Here is a 17,366-nt window from a genome sequence, read left to right on the forward strand (position 1 = left end):
AGGAATGGTACAAGTTAATTATTCACAAACTTTACTGCTTTTCACATTGGTTGAGAACAAGCACATGGAGCTTGCTCCAAGCCAGAATTCTGGATCACTGCACTGCAGGACTACTGATAATTAATAGCCTGTGATTCGAAAACATTGATGTCAGGTTTAATTAAAATATGTATGCAGTTATGCTGTTATATATACTTTTTTCTTTTGTTTATAGGCGTGGCAAGCCACTGTACCTTTGCAGTGAACGGTATAAAGTCTTGGAACAACAGTGGGTGACTCACACCTTTGATCACATCAACAAAAGATGGGGTCCACATTATAATGGATTATAGTCGACGTGAATCCTTCCTCAAACAAAGTCACCAAGCAGCTTTGCTGCATCTGAATGTTATGGAGTTTATTTTTAAAAGTAGCCATATTGTTAAAAGCAATCCATTAAAAAAAACATTATTCTGCATATACAAAGGGGCTATTAATATCACATCAATGGCATTGTGTGAAACAAAATCCCAGCAACCCTCTGAGATTTACTCTAGAAATGGGCTAAAATCTTCTATACAGTAAAGAGCTTATTATTTATTTGTCATATTGAAGCCATTGTAGCAATTTGTGAATGTATGATGAAGCACAGTTTTAATTCAGATATGTCCCTGACTAAAATGAACGTTATGCTTATCTATAAGGCCAAGACCAATACAGCATGTTTGAAGTGTGGTTAGTTGATACTCATTACATCAGAAGATGCACCCGATGAGTGTTAAACTGGTCTCAAACGTGATTGCAGAAGAGATTTGCTGCATTTGTTGTGGTATTTTCCTGATAAGTCTCTGCTGAGTTTTTCTACATCTTTGGGAGGTATTGATTTGTAATTCTCATCATAACATTCATTGAGTTCACTGTAACTTACCCAGTTTATTAAAAAAAAATCGATAATGCTTCAATGTACAGAATCTTTGAATTAAAAGCAAACTAGGCTGTAAACTCTTCAGTCTCGGGGAATTTTGTTTCGTATTTTGTTAACAATAACTGTTCAAAACAATTTTTTGGAGCTGAATGCTAATAATAGAAGAAATACATTTTTGCCCCAGTTGTGTTTATTTGGTATCTTAGCTTCATGGTTGTACTCCTGTTACTGGATGGTGTGTTTGTTAAATTTGGTTAGCAGTATTCTCTTCACAGACATAGAACCTTAACTGTCAAAAGTGGTGCAACATGCAATATCACAGCATGTTTAGATCTGAAGTACAGCCGCTATCCCTGCTCCAAATGACTATTTCAGATATACACTGTGCCCCAGGCGTAACTATGTTGCAATTGTGAAGTATAATTGCAGGTATTTACTGAACAAAAAAGAATTCAATAATTGTAGGAAATGCATTCTAATTGGAAATTACACCTAAATTCAAAATTTAACGACCGTATTGTGTAGACAATGCTGAAATTTATTTTCGTTATAAGATACCAGGAATATAAGAAATTCAAAATCTAAGAATAATTAACACACTTTATTATGTGCCCTTTTTCTTATAATTTTTTTAAAATCTTGTCAAAAGCTGAACAATTCTTCCATGGTTTTCTAAGATAAACTTAATCTAGACAATTCTAAATGTCTAGTATAAAACCCCATAAAAATTGTAATTTTGTTATTTTCATTTAAGAAAAATTTTCACATTTTAGATCTAATAAAGTGGTACATAGAAATGATAACAAAAGTGTTATAATGGAAAAACCCACGAGGAGTATATTAAAATTACATATTTACAGAAATAGTTCATTAAATGTTGCAATTCATAAACATGAATCAGCAGAATTGTTACAAAATTGACCCCTCATACCATTATGGATTGTCTTATGAACATGTTTACAAGGATTCATTTTGTAAAACACTTGGAACTACTGAACATTGATGTATAACAGCTAATTTGTTATGTGTCTCAATCACAAAATTATTCACATCTGGTATGTTCAGAACCTATTAAAAGGCATTATTTAGTGATGTATGCTAACTCATGAGATTATACAAAATGATTAACAGACCTAATGTCTCAAGTCAAATATATAAATTCCTTCTTTTATTGAGAGAGTGCAGTGCACAAGGAAAGTTAAACTTTAATAAACAGCATCAGAGGATAAAGGAGTGTAGTTTCAGTATGTGATTAAAAATCAGAGTTGCAAACGCAGGTGTATAATGACGCATCTGCTCAGGCTATGGGTATGAATCTCCAAAGCTAATTTTACATGGAATATTCTAACTCCTGAAGTTAGTAATAGGATTCCCTTTACTTTTTATTCCTGTGCTAGTGAAATTTGAATGCCGGATATGCAGTTGATTTAAAATTGTACTTGAATTCATGCATGCTGCTGAATTAGGCTTTTTTTACTTTTCTGGTTTTGTAAAACCCACTAAACAACTTGAAATTTTAATGCAAAAGAGTGGTGTGTAATTTGACAATAGAAGTTGAGTATTCACTAGAGTGTTGCCCTGTATGGATGAATGTTAAATACAGTACATTACTGTAAAAGCTGAACATTTTTTGGCACATTGAAAAGTAAATCTTAGGCTTAATTAAAGTGACTGTAAAATATGTTAATAAAAATATGTAATTCAAGCTTGTCTTTTTTAAAATAAGCTTTTCAGAAACTGATCAAGACAGTACCTCCACTGGGCCAAATCTGTGCAGGTTTTTCAAGTAAATTCTCCAGAACTAGTATATGAGAATTGCCACAGATTTGTGCTATTTTGCTGCGCTCAAAGAGGAATCTTAGCATGAGATCTATGTCTGCTGGCACCCCAGGGTTTATTTTAGCCTCTCCCCTAACTGGTTAACACAATTTACTTCTGGTTCTCTCGCATTTTGCTTCATTTGGTGTGCAGTATTTTAAAATTCTTAGTATTGAGATTCATCTCCTGTTAGAAGTAGTCTCTTTCTGCTTCAGACCTGGCACCCCCCCCCCCCCCCCCCCTGCGCTCACTTTAATGTCATGAATGATTTTGATTAGGATTTTATATGGATTACGTTTATTCTTGTGTTTGGGGAGAACAGATGAATAAGGGATAGGTTTTAAGATTGTATATAATGAAAATAATATAGGCTGAGTGGAGATAATTGGTTAAGCTAGTCAATCATCATGTTTAACGGTCACTCTAGTGTTAGGGAGTTAGTTTGATGTTAAATACATAATTAATATGTAACTACATCCGCCCATCTGAATTTTCCCCAGGAAACTTCTGATTTTAGTGGCAGAGGGTGCCCGTTTCTGTTTTCTCTTTACATAGTCCTTTTTTCCTGAATAAAATGACTTTGCTGGGGAGTAGATCATGGGTTAAGCAACTCGCAATGGCAATATCCACAGGGCTTTGCAGAGATCTGGGAATTAGGAGCATATTAAATCTCTTTTTGGCTGACATAAAAATTATTGATCAGTCTCCTTTTATAACATATTTGTGAGATTCAGTACCTTTCCTCAGTAATGTCATTGGTATGGTTGGACATGGATCATTTCCCTACAAAGTCCTGTTGACCTTCACTGACTGTTATTTCAAGATTCAAGAGAGTTTATTGTCATGTGTCCCTGATAGGACAATGAAATTCTTGCTTTGCTTCAGCACAACAGAACATAGTAGGCATGACTACAGAACAGATCAGTGTGTCCATATACCATTATATAAATATATACACACATGAATAAATAAACTGATAAAGTGCAAATAACAGATAATGGGCTATTAATGTTCAGAGATTTGTCCAAGCCAAGTTTAATAGCCTGATGTAGCTATTCCTGAACCTGGTCGTTGCAGTCTTCATGCTCCTGTACCTTCTATCTGAAGGTAGGAGGGAGATGAGTGTGTGGCCAGGATGGTGTGGGTCCTGAGGGATGCGCAGAGACCCAGTTCTGCGAGTTTGGCAACCAGCTTGGAGGGGATGATTGTATTAAATGCCGAGCTGTAATCAATGAATAACAGCCTGACATATGAGTTTTTGTTGAAGATTTTCCTTTAAGAAGTATAATTAATGTGCTAATTGTTAAGAAATGTATGGACTTTAGTTAGAAACAAGGAACTGCAGTTGCTGGTTTATCAAAAAAAAAGTACTCAGCGAATCAGGCAGCATCTTTGGAGAACATGGATAGGTGATGTTTTGGGTCAGGACCCTTCCTCAGATTGGACTAGGTTTGTTTCCTGTCTTCGAAAACTGACATTTTAGCATGGAACATAGAAAAGGAACAGGCCCTTCAGCCCATAATTTCTATGCCAAATATGTTGCCTTGTTTTTTGATCCAGGAGCTTCCTCATTTGTTCTTGCAATGTAACAGTTTTTTATAGGATTGTCCTTATGGTGCAGCACAGGTTTTTCCTCCATTTATCCCTCACTGCACATCCATCAAAAGACAAAAGTTATATTCAGATGCTGGAATTCTAAAAGAAAAGAAAGTGTTGACACTTTTATCATGATTTTTAGGGTCACTAACTAAATCTAAAGGATTCTAATGAGATGAAATGTCTACAAACAAGGTTGTATTTTTTATATTTCACTGCCTCTGGACAGTGGATGCTCAGTTGTTTAAATTTAAGGTTAAGATTGATGGATTTTGGGTGTGAAGGAAATTGATGAATCTTGAGTCCAGGTAGGAAAGTAGATAAAGTGCAGGATTAGCCCATGGTTGAGTAAACCCAAAACTAATGAATTGTCATTGTTACTTATTTTTGTGCTTGGTATTGATTTAAATTTGGGGCTAGAGTGTGGTGACATTTTGCCAGTAACTGAGCAAGATAGCATTAGATAAAACCATTATGTTAAGAAAAACAGCACAAATCGCTGCTGTAACTAATGGACTTCTACACGGTTAAAGGAATTAGTTATCTTATGATCGGCCAATAGATACTCAGGCAGAGTAAGTACTGTACCTGGAAGCGGCAGAGAAGATTCCATTGTGTCCGGAAAAATGTCTTTGATGGCCTGTAAGTAAGAATGAAGTAGCAGAGACAATAACAATTTAAGGATTTCATGGCAATACTGCTTTATCAAAGGGATTGCTGTGTACTCTGTTTCACAGATACATGGCGTATTTGGAGTGCTCTTAACTTGGCCTTCCAGCCAAGGAGACATCCCAATCCATCACATCGTCTGATCAGCACCATTAGGAAAAGGGTGAGGTGGCCATGTCTGCCTCATGCCTCTGCCTTGTGGTGCTTGGATGTGACAACCTTGTCCAACTCCTGTTCTCCCCCACGTGGAACATCCAGAAATTCCCAAGGGGATTCACTTCCATCGTCATGACTGCATTCTATATGCTCCAGGCAGACATTTGAGGTGCTGCACACTGGTCAGCAAACATAATATGGTGTATCCTGTTGCCTTCTCCATCATTGGTGGGGACTTCAACGAGGCTAGTTCCAGCATATTTCCTACAGCTCTCAAATATGAAATAATCTTGATCATGGCAGCACCACCATCAGGATCGCCTATTATTCTATCCCTAGCCAACACTTTGGAAAATCGGACACCTGGCTGGGTTCCTGTGTAATGGCAGTGACTGAAGGGTGCATATACCCAGCTGTGAGTTGTACAGAGCTAGTCAGGGGAGGCAGAGAAGCTGTATTGTACAGTTGTTGTGTAGGAAGGAAGTGCATCAACTTTGCTTCCAATTTCCATCCTGCACTCAAATTTACTTGGACCATCTCCGACAACTCCTTCCCATTTCTTGAACTCTCAGTCTCCATCACAGGAAATAGACTATCAACTGACATCCAATACAAATCCACTGATTCCCACAACTGCCACGACTACACTTCTTCCCACCCTGCTTCCCGCAAATACTCTATACCCAACTCCTAATTCCTCCGTCTACGCCGCATCTGTGTCCAAAATGAGGTGTTCCATACCAGGATATACGAGATGTTCTCATTTAGGGAACGGGAGTTCTCCTCTCCCATCATAGGTGAGGCCCTCACTCGTGTCTCCTCAGTACCCCGCAACTCCGCCCTTGCTTCCCCTCCCTCCAGTCCCAACAGAGACAGAATCCTCCTGGTCCTACCTTTCACCCCATCAGCCGTTGCATACAACACATAATCCTCCAAAATGTTCGTCACCTCCAACGGGATCCCAACACGAGTCACATCTTCCCATCTCCACCCCTTTCCACCTTCCGCTGAGACTGTTCCTTCCGCAACTCCCTGGTTAACTCATCCCACCCAAACCACCCCCTCCCCAGGTACCTTCCCCTGCAATCGCTGAAGATGCAACACCTGTCCCTATACTGCTTCCCTCGACTCTGTCCAGGGACCCCGACAATCCTTTCAGGTTAGACAGAGGTTCACATGAACCTCCAACCTTATCTACTGTATCTGTTGTTGAAGTTGTGGGCTCTTGTACATCGGCGAGACCAAACGTAGACTGGGCAATCATTTCGCTGAACACCTTCGCTCAGTCCGCCTGAACCTACCTGATCTCCCGGTTGCTAAACGCTTTAATTCTCCTTCCCATTCGCATACTGACTTTTCTGTCCTAGGTATTCCATTGTCAGTGAGGCTAACCGCAAATTGGAAGAACACCATTTCATATTTCGCTTGAGCAGCTTACAGCCCTGTGATATGAATATGTATTTCTCTCATTTCAAGTAACCCCGGCATTCCCTCTCTCCATCCCTCCCCCACCCAAATCGCACCTGCTTCCCGTTTTCACCCAACAACCCGCTAACAACGGCCTGTTTCCTTTATCATCTTTACTTTTTTGCATATCTTTCATTCATTGTTCTTTATCTCTCTCTCTCCATCATCGTCTATATCTCTCCTTTCCCTTTCCCATGACTTTCGTCTGAAGAAGGGTCTTGGCCCGAAACATTACCCATTCCTTCTCTCCAGAGATGCTGCCTGTCCTGCTGAGTTACTCCATTTTTTTGTGTCTTTCTACAGTTACTGATTTCGTAAGGAAATGTGTAGAGTAATGTGATCCTGCAAAGGCCATCCACATGTTCCCTGAACAGAAGATAAACTTGGAAGTTTGCAATCTACTGCAGACCATTTCTGTGGCCTTCAAGTCAAGCGATTCAGAGATATACAAGTACTCCAGGTAATGACCTCCAGAAGACCAAGAACACAAAGAGCATTCAATTTAAATTGGAGGTTCAGGTGGATATTTGTAAACTGTGACGGCTTGCACTCCTCCACGTCTGACACGATGAAACCAGGGAGTGACATTGATGCATCAGTCCTGGACAAGCTCAACACTTTCTATGATCACTTCACAAAAAATAACAAAAATGTGCTTCATGAGCCCCCCACATCCCCTGATGACTCTCTGATCTCAGTCTCTGAGGCTGGAATCAGCAGATTCCATGAGGGTGAACCTTCGGGAAGGACACCATACCCCAGTGGTGTATGTGGCCATGTTTTCAAACATCTGTGTGAACCAACTGGCTGGAATTTTCATGGGTATCTTCAACTTTTCACTACTACAGACTTAGGACTTAATTTGCTTTAAATAAACATCCACGTTGCTGGTGCCCAAGAAGAGCAAGGTGCCATTGCTCAATGACTATGGAATACTTGCACATTCATCCATTGCATTGAAGAGCTTTGAGAGATTGGGAGAAATTAACTCCTGCCTTAGTAAGGGTCTGGACCTACTTCAATTCGCTATTACAGTAGATCAACAGTGGATGTGAACTCGCTGTCTTTCCGTTCTGTGCTTGACCACTTGAACAACAGGAGCACCTACTTCACACAATTGTTCAAGAAGGAACTGCAGATGCTGGAAAATCGAAGGTACACAAAAATGCTGGAGAAACTCAGCGGGTGCAGCAGCATCTATGGAGCGAAGGAAATAGGCAACGTTTCAGACCAAAACGTTGCCTATTTCCTTTGCTCCATAGATGCTGCTGCACCCGCTGAGTTTTTCCAGTATTTTTGTGTTCACACAATTGTTCATCGACTTCAGCTTGACGTTCAACACCGTCATCCCTTTCTGCTCTGGAGATTCAAAGGGTTCAAGTTCCTGTGCATGCACATGTCCTGGGCCCAGCAGTGATGCAATTACAAAGAAAGCTCACCAACGCCTCTGATTTCTCAAAACTTTAAAGATACTTGGAATGCCGCAGAATATTCTATCAAACCTTTAAATGTGTATGATGGAGAACATCCTGACTGGTTGCATTGTAGCCTGGTTAACTAAATCAAATGCTGAAGAACAATGGAGGCTGCAGAAGGTGGTGGACATTACCCAGTCATCACTTAACCTTCCCTCCATTGAAGGGATCTACAAGAAGTGCTAGCTTACTGAGTCCACTAATGAGTCCACTAATATCAACAAAGAACCACATCACCTCACTGCCAGCATTGGTGGCACCGGAACCTGAGAACCATTATCTCCGGGTTCAAGAAGAGCTTCTTCCCATCAACTATCTTTTGAACCACACAGCACAATGATACCTCAGCACCAAACTACTAACAAAGGAGATTACAAGAAGTCCATTGTGTGCACTGACCTACCCACCATCGAAGGGAAACATAGGAGGTGCTGCCTCAAAAAGGCAGCCAGTATCATCAAAGACCATGCTACCCTGGCCATGCTCTCATTTCACGCTTACCATCAGGAAGAAGGTCTGGGAGTCTGAAAACCGTGACAACACTACAAACCTAACTATACTATGGACGGAAGACAGAAACAAAACGTTGGAGTAACTCTGTGGGTCGGGCAGCATTTCTGGAGGAAAGGAATAGGTAAAGTTTTGGGTCGAGACCCTTCTTTAGCCTGAAGACAGTTCTTGACCCTAAACGTCACCTGTTCCTTTTCTCCAGACATGCTGCTTGACCCGCTAAGTTACTCCAGCTTTTTGTGTCTCTCTTTGATTTAAGCCAGCATCTGCAGTTCCTCCGTACACTATGAACTATGGAGGGTCTTGGTTGCATTAAAGGCTTTGGATTTCTAAGCACCAGCACTGGAGTTATTAATTTATTGAACATTTTTTGTTTATTACATGTTATCTATGAGTGTTGTGTTTACAGGCCTATTATGATGCTGTAAGTAAAGGGCCCGTCCCACTTACGCGTCCTTGACTCGCAAATTATGCAACCTCGTGGTCGCTTGAGGCGTACGGGCACCGTATGGCCGCGTGGGGCTGGTCCCACTTAGAAGCGCGGAGGGGTATGGCGTTGTGCGGGGCCGGTCCCTACATCGCGCGGGGCTCAGAAATTCTTGCAGTGAATGAAATCTTCGCGCGCAAACGGCCTGTCGCGTAGCTGACGGCCAAAGTGGGACAGGCTCAAGATCCTGGCGCGATGCAACGTCTCATCTTCAACAGCAGCAGAAGCAGGCAAACGATCGTCGAGCTCGCCCTGGGGCTCACGGCCGTTGAGGTCCGGATCCGCCCCCACTTCTACTCCCAGAGCGGGGCCAAGAAAATTGAAGATAGACACAAAATGCAGGAGTAACTCAGCGGGAATGGCAGCATCTCTGGAGAGAAGCAATGGGTGACGTTTCGGGTCAAGACCCTCCTTTTCAGACAGAAGAAGAGTTTCAACATGAAACGGCACCCATTCCTTCTCTCCAGAGATGCTGCCGGTCCCGCTGAGTTACTCCAGCTTTGTGTCCATCTTCAAATGAGGTCACGCACTCTAGACGGCTGTGCATACGCATGTAATCGCGCCCGACCTTCGCTCGACCGTCTTGGCTCAACGTGACCATGAGGTCGCGTAATTTGCGTGCCAAGGACACGTAAGTGGGACAGGCCCTTTACAAGTTTATTGTTCCGTTGTCCGTACATATGATAAGCTCTTTTCACTGTTGACCCTATGGACTTTGTACTAAGTCCTTTGTCCTTTGTACCAAGTCCTAAGTCCTTTGGCAATGCGTACTTTGGCGTACACTGTTATGGTCTGTTTTACCTAGGATAATTGATAATTATTTATATGTTTATTTGTTGTGTCGTTGAGGTTATGTGCCTATAAAGCTGCAGCAAGAAAGAATTCCATTGTTCTGGTCCAGGTACATACAATGATTTAAACATTTTTGACTCAATTGGTGCTGATGTAGACATTTTTAATAAAATAACAACTTAGCAAAACTTTGCCAGATTGATTTTGGTAAGAGTTTCAACAACCACAACTTATTGTCCCAGATTTTACAAACAGTGGAACAGATTCACATACCTTGAAGAAAGCTCCCCATAAAGATATTGGGTCTGAAGAAGGGTCTCGACCCGAAACGTCACCCATTCCTTCTTTCCAGAGATGCTGCCTGTCCCGCTGAGTTACTCCAGCATTTTGTGTCTAAGATCTATTGTTCTGTTTTGAGAGTTTTCCCATTTCTGTTGGCTGTTCTTGTCAGGTGTTAATTTAATAAGATACTTTGCTTCCAAAATTTTCATAGACTATAAACTGGGAAAGGAACGCGAAATTCACAAAATGAATTTTGGTTGTCGGGTGTCTGCAGCCCAATTGTTTGCCTTGGCTTGGCTTTTAAAATTATTGCAACAGTTGGATGCCCGCCCAAGCATCCATACGGCCCACAATGTCTATACTAGCCCTCTGGAAACCAGTACCTTCAGCCCGCAACACCCATACTAGCGCAACAGACAGCCCCCCACAACGGCGAGCAGTATTGGAATTGGTGGAGAGGTGGAATATTGCGTTGGTGACCAGCCCTCCCGTGTGATGCTGGGACCCAACGGGTCCCATTTAGTCTAGTACATAACTAAAACTCTGATCTTGTGCATATTCCGGTTTGCAGGGTTTTTCTATTTGCGCAAAAACGGTACGCGATAGCACTACGGATTTTCACCAGGTTACTCACCGTTCTCCTATGTTGCTAGTGCAACAAGTTTTGTTCCGATCGATGGTATATTGTAAAAGTTATCGAGGTTTAAAATCTTATAAAACGCGAGTGCGCAGATACTTTTAGTCAGTGGGCCACGCAGATTGGTCTCTTCTGTCAATGCCATGGCCGGGATGGCGATGCCCCTTCCTGCCCCACCGGCGGCGTCCTGTCCCGCCTCACTCACAAACTCCTCTCTCCCCTCCTCACAGTAAGTTGTCTATCGTCTCCCCCACCACCGTGACGAACACCAACTCCTTCCCCCCCTCCCGCGGCCCAGCGGCAGCAGCGAGCAGGCAGGCAGGTCGGCGGGTGGGCAGGGAGGGGACGGGCCTAGTGGCAGCAGTGGGCGATCGGACAGGATGGGGATGGGCCGAGCGGCAGCTGAGCCGAAGAGGGCATAGGAAGGGAGAGAGAGTCGGGGTGCAGGGTTGCTGAACAGTTGGTGCGGAGTTTGAGTAACACACACACACACAATGCAAACTGGTCCAATCGTCAAGTCAACGGGATCTAAACCACAGCTAACAATGAATGACCCGTGGAGGAAGGAACTGCAGATGCTGCTTTTTATGGATGGAGGGAGGGAGTGACTGAGGGTAGGGGAAAGGAGAGGGAGGGAGGAGGGAAAGTGGGGGGATTGAGGGAGAGGAGAGGGTAGGGAGAGGGGGAAAGTGGGGGAGGAGGGGGAAAAGGGGAGAGGTGGGGAATAGAGGGAGAGGAGGGCAGTGGGGGACGTCAGGAGGGATAATGGGGGGGGGGATAGGGGGAGGTGAGGTGAGGGATAGGAGGGGGGTAGGGAGGGAAGAGGAGTTATGGAGGGAGGGAGTGAGTGACAGGGTAGGGGAAAGGAGAGGGAGGGAGAGGTGATGGAGGGATTGGGGGAGGGGAGGAGGAAAGGAAGAAAAAGAGGGAGGGGAGGGAGTGCTGGGGAATGAGGGGAAATGAGCCATGCCTGCGCAGTTGGGGGCTATGCGTGAGTGGTGGAATGGAACGGGTTGCATTGGGGGAACGGGTAAATGGAATATTGCATTGGGGAACGGGTCCGTTGGGGGGCTAGGCCTCCCGTGTTACAGGGACCCAACGGGTCCCACTTAGTCTAGTATGTGTTAAAAAGAAATGGAACAGTCTTGCATTCACCTTTCATTCTCCATGCATCGATATGCTGGCCTTCAATTACACACACAAGCACACCCATGTCCCTCTGACCATCAACATTTCTCACTCTCACATTCAGCAGATACTCTATTTTCTTATTCATCAAAGTAAATTACCTGAGATTTTTTTTGCATCATATAGTTTAGTTTAGTTTATTGTCCACCTCACTGATTACAAAGATGCCCTCATTGTTGCAAAATCTGCCTACCTCTCCTCCATATTCACTGATCCCTGCCTAAACCACAGAACCCTCTTCTCCACAGTGGGCAACCTCCTCAAGCCTCGAGCAAACACTCTCCCTACCTTTACTCCGGATCTCTGCAACTCATTCCTCCACTTTTTCGCTGATAAAATCAGCATCATCTATCAATCTTTATCCCCTATACCCGACTCCCCAGCATCTACTCCACCACCTACCAAGGCCCCTCCTTTCAACATCTCCACTGACCTCCTTACCCCTCCTCCACATTGCTTCCTCTCCCAGTTTGACCTGGTCACCCCTATTGAAATCTCCAAACTCATCAGCTCTTCCAAACCCACTACCTGCTCCCTCGACCCTCTCCCCACTCCCCTGCTGAAGTCCTGCCTCCCCGTTCTCTGCCCCTACCTCACTAATCTCTTCAACTCCTCATTGTTCCAAGGAATTGTCCCCTCCGCTTTCAAAACTGCTGCTGTCACACCAATCTTAAAGAAACCTGGTCTTGATCCCTCTTCTCTCATTAACTACCGCCCAATCTCAAACCTCCCCTTTCTTTCAAAAACCCTGGAGCATATCGTTGCGTCGCAACTTCATTCCCGCCTCCTTGCGTCTAACCTACTTGAACCCCTCCAATCTGGCTTTCGCCCCCTCCATAGCACAGAAACTGCTCTCCTCAAAGTCCTCAACGACCTCCTCACCTCTGCTGACACTGGTTCCCTCAACATCCTCATCGACCTGAGCGCAGCCTTCGATACAGTGAACCACAACATCCTGCTCACCAGACTCAAAGACCTCGGAATTGAAGGCTCTGCACTCAGCTGGCTCCATTCCTACCTTTCCAACAGATCCCACTTCATCTCTCTCCACAACCACACCTCTGCTACAGTCACTCAAGGCGTTCCCCAAGGCTCCGTACTCGGCCCCCTCCTCTTCATCATCTACATCCTCCCCCTTGGTCAGATACTCCGCCACTTCAACCTGAACTTCCACTGTTACGCCGATGACACCCAGATCTACCTCGGCACCAAATCCCCCCACAACCCCCCCTCTCCCATATCAACTCCTGTTTGTCAGCTATAAAAACCTGGATGCAACATAACTTCCTCAAACTCAACAGCGATAAGACAGAATTCCTCCTTATAGGCTCCAAAGCCACACTCAGCAAAATTAATAACCCCACTCTCACCATCGACGGCACCACTGTCTCCCCATCTCCCAAGGCCCGCAACCTTGGCGTGATCTTTGATTCCACCCTCTCCCTTGAGCCTCACATCCGCCATGTCATTAAAACCTCCTTCTTTCATCTCCGCAACATCGCCAAACTCAGACCCTCTCTCACACCTCCCGCTGCTGAAAGACTCATCCATGCCTTCATCTCCTCCCGACTGGACTATTGCAACTCACTTCTCCTTGGCATCAGCTCCACCTACATCAACCGACTCCAACTGGTCCAGAACGCAGCCGCCCGACTCATCACCCACACCAAATCCTGGCATCACATCACTCCAGTCCTCAAACAACTTCATTGGCTTCCCATCTCCCACCGGATCACCTACAAAATCCTGATCCTCACCTACAAAGCCCTCCACCATCTGGCCCCCCCATATCTCACTAACCTCCTCTCCCCCTAATAACCCTCACGATCCCTCAGATCCACATCAGCCCGTCTCCTCTCCATCCACAAGTCCAACCTCCGCAGTATTGGGGACAGAGCCTTCTCCAGGGCAGCTCCCAGGCTCTGGAACTCCCTCCCCCAACTGATCCGCAATTCCGTGTCCCTCACCATCTTCCAGTCCCGCCACAAGACCCATCTCTTCACCTCTGCCTATCCTTAGCCCCACGTCCCCCTCCCTTTTCATCTGTGCTTGAATTGCCTCATATTGTGTTTTGAATTGAATTCTGTCTTTAATTTGTGTACTAGTCATGTCTCTACTATTTATTTCATTCCGCTTACATGTTTTTCCTCTACTTGCTAAATTTTTGTAAGGTGTCCTTGAGACTCTTGAAAGGCGTCCATAAATAAAATTTATTATTATTATTATTATTATTATTATTGTCACGTGTACCTAGGTAAAGTGAAATGCTATTTTGCAGAGTGCTCTCCAGTCAGCGGAAAGACTATACATTGAGCCATCCACAGTGTACAGATTCAGGATAAAAGGAATAACGTTTAGTACATGAAATGAATGTCCAGTAAGATCCAATTAAAGATAGTCTGAGGGTCTCCAATGAGGTAGATGGTAGCTCAGGACCGCTCTCCTGTTGTTGACATGATTGTTCAGTTGCCTGATAAAAGCTGGGAAGAAACTGTCCCTGAATCTGGAGGTATATAATTTCACACTTCTGTACCTCTTGCCTGATGGGAGAGGGGAGAGTGACCGGGGTGAGACTCATCTTTGATTATGCTGGTGGCCTTGCTAAGGCAGTGTGATGGAGTTGATGGTAGGGAGGTTGGTTTTGTGTGATTGTTTGGGCTGCCTCCACCATTCTCTGCAATTACTTGTGGTCTTGTCTAGAGCTGTTCCTAAACCATGCTGTGATGCATCCCGATAAAATGCTTTCTGCCATGTTCTTATTCAGCTTGTCCATAAACCCTTGAAGCCTCTTTCTATCCCCTCTATTCACAATTTCTGCCATTATTTTAAAATTGAAACCTGCCTCTTGGCCAAATCACTGACGCAAACCATGAATAGCAGGGGGCCAAGTACCGATTCATGTGGTATTATTCCCTCTACATTTAGGTCTGTGTTATTAACACAAGGAACTGAGTTCCAAGCCCTGTGGAAACGCACTGGTAACAGCTTTCCAGTCACAAAAACATCCACCAGCCTCTGCCCTTTGATCGCTGCCACTGAAACAATTCTGATTGCAGTTTGCCACACTCCCTTGGATCCACAGGCTTTTAACTTTTTTGACCCTTGTTAAAAGCCATGGTAAAATTCATGTTGACAACTTTAATTGTATCACCAACCTTTTCTTAACCTAAAAAAATTATTAGTTATATATGATCATCCTTTTAAAACTCCATGCTAAATGCCTCTGATTAATTTGTGCTTTTACAGAAAGTCCCGTAGAAATGCTTACAATAACTTGGGCAGCACTGAGGTTAATTCAGTTGACATGTAATTTGAGTACAATTCTGATGATCCTCCATCAAGAGTCAAGAGTGTTTAATTGTCATATGCATCGTGAATAGAACAATGGAATTCTTTCTTGCTGCAGAGTGAAATTTAGCTCTTAGAGCTAAAGGAATCAAGGGATATGGGGAAAAAGCAGGAACGGGGTACTGATTTTAGATGATCATGACCATGGCTCGAAGGGCCGAATGGCCTACTCCTACATCTATTTTTCAATGTTTTTTTTAATGTTTCTATGCAGTGTTACGGGCACATTAACAGGAATGTACAATAATCAACAATAAATTACATTATTATTAATACTAGGTAACCACACCCAATTATGTTTATTGTCTTACAATTTTCACTCTTGCTCTCCTTAACTGCAACATTGCCATCATCTCCCTCTTAAATAAAGTTAGCCATGATGTAATTTAAAAAAAACTCTCTCACATCCTATGCTTCCAACACATGGGTCGTTTTTGGTCACTTGTGGGCCCTGCTATATCCTTATTTACGCTCTTTATGGACTTAGCAAACATCTTGTGATATTAGAACATAGAACAGTACAGCACAGGAACAGGCCCTTTGGCCCACAATGTCCACGCCAGACATGATGCCAAGACTAATTCTTATTTGCCTGCACATAATCCATATCCCATCCATATGCCTATACAAAAGTATCTTAAATGTCATTATCGTATCGCTCAATCACCATCCCCATCAGCGCGTTACGGGCACTCACCACCCTTTGTGTTTAAAAAAAACATGCCCTGCACATTTCCTTTAAACTTTCCCCTCTCACCTTTAATCTTTGCCCCCTAGTATTTGATTTTTCCATCCTGGGAAAAAGGTTCTTACTGTTTACCCTATCTCTGCGTCTCATAATTTTATGTACAGTAAACCCTCGCAATTACAGTTTTTATGGAACTGTGTACCTGCATCCTCTCCATGCTCTCCAGAGATGCCATCTGACCTGCTGAGTTACTCCAGCAGTTTTGTCTTTTTTTTTGTAAACCAGCAACAGAAGTCCTTGTGTCTCCATGGGCCACTGTCTTACGATACGATACGATAGAACTTTATTTATCCCAGGGGGAAAATTGATCTGCCAACAGTCATAAAACACAAAATACATGAAACATGAAATTAAAGTGACAAGTGGAAAGGATTGGGGATGTGCAAAGATTGGAGTCACTCTACCCCATGACAGAAGGGGGAGGAGTTGTACAGTTTGAAAGCCACAGGGAAGAAGGATCTCCTGTGGCGTTCTGTACTGCATCTTGGTGGAACCAGTCTGTTGCTGAAGGCGACTTGGATAAGCTTCCCTTTTGTGCCAGCTCTGCTGTGCACCTACTCATTCGCAAGACTGGATTTTGCAGACCCACCTTTTTCATTGTAAGAACATATTTATCTGAAGACCTTAAATTTCCTTCTTGACTGCCTCCCATAGTTGTGGGACTGACATCTTGAAATAGCTGGTTTCAATCCAATAAAATAGAGCTGGTGTTTCAATTCACAGCATTCCTGATTGAATCACAGTCAGAAGGCCAGTTTTCTTGAGCTTCTTAGTGAGGTTGTCCAGGACAGGCAAAATGCATCCCTGTAACTGAAGCAAAGGAAGTATATTGTGAAAGGTGGACACAAAGTGCTGGAGTAATTCAGTGGGTCAGGCTGCTTCTCTGGAGAAAAAGGATGGATGAAGTTTTGGGTCAGGAAGAAGTTCCCAATGCAAAATGTCACCCATCCTTTTTATCCAGAGTTGTTGCCTGACATGCCGAGTTACTCCAGCACTTTGTCTATCTTTGCCATAAACCAACATCTGCAGTTCCTTGTTTCTACATAAGTATATAGTCAGCTTGGTTTGTCCTTCAATCATCCGTCTGCCATTTATTGCCATTCACAAGTTCCAAGCCACCAGCATACCTATTCGAGAAGCAATAGTGTAAAAAACAACCATTGACGTTTCAGGTCGAGTCCCTGGGTCAGTCCTAAAGTAGATCATGATCCGAATTGTTTACTATCCCTTTGCCTCCTCGGATACTGCTCAACCCACTACTTGACCCATAAACCAGCACCTTGTTTTCA

General features: G+C 43.5%; 1 protein-coding gene across 5 annotated transcripts in view; it reads left to right on the plus strand.

The window, feature by feature from the left end:
* ubr3 (ubiquitin protein ligase E3 component n-recognin 3) overlaps positions 1–2,609 on the plus strand; it is a 188,320-nt gene extending 185,711 nt beyond the window's left edge. For 3 of the 5 annotated variants that reach the window (XM_033023989.1, XM_033023990.1, XM_033023991.1), the window contains exon 40: positions 215–2,609. In XM_033023989.1, coding sequence (XP_032879880.1) covers positions 215–332 — 118 coding nt within the window. In that variant the 3' untranslated portion in view covers positions 333–2,609. The remainder of the gene's footprint in view (positions 1–214) is intronic. The other 2 variants (XM_033023993.1, XM_033023992.1) reach the window with 2 other exon arrangements.
* Positions 2,610–17,366: the final 14,757 nt, after the last annotated feature.

This window comes from Amblyraja radiata, chromosome 7 (genome assembly GCF_010909765.2).
Source record: "Amblyraja radiata isolate CabotCenter1 chromosome 7, sAmbRad1.1.pri, whole genome shotgun sequence".
Taxonomy (NCBI): Eukaryota; Metazoa; Chordata; class Chondrichthyes; order Rajiformes; family Rajidae; genus Amblyraja; species Amblyraja radiata.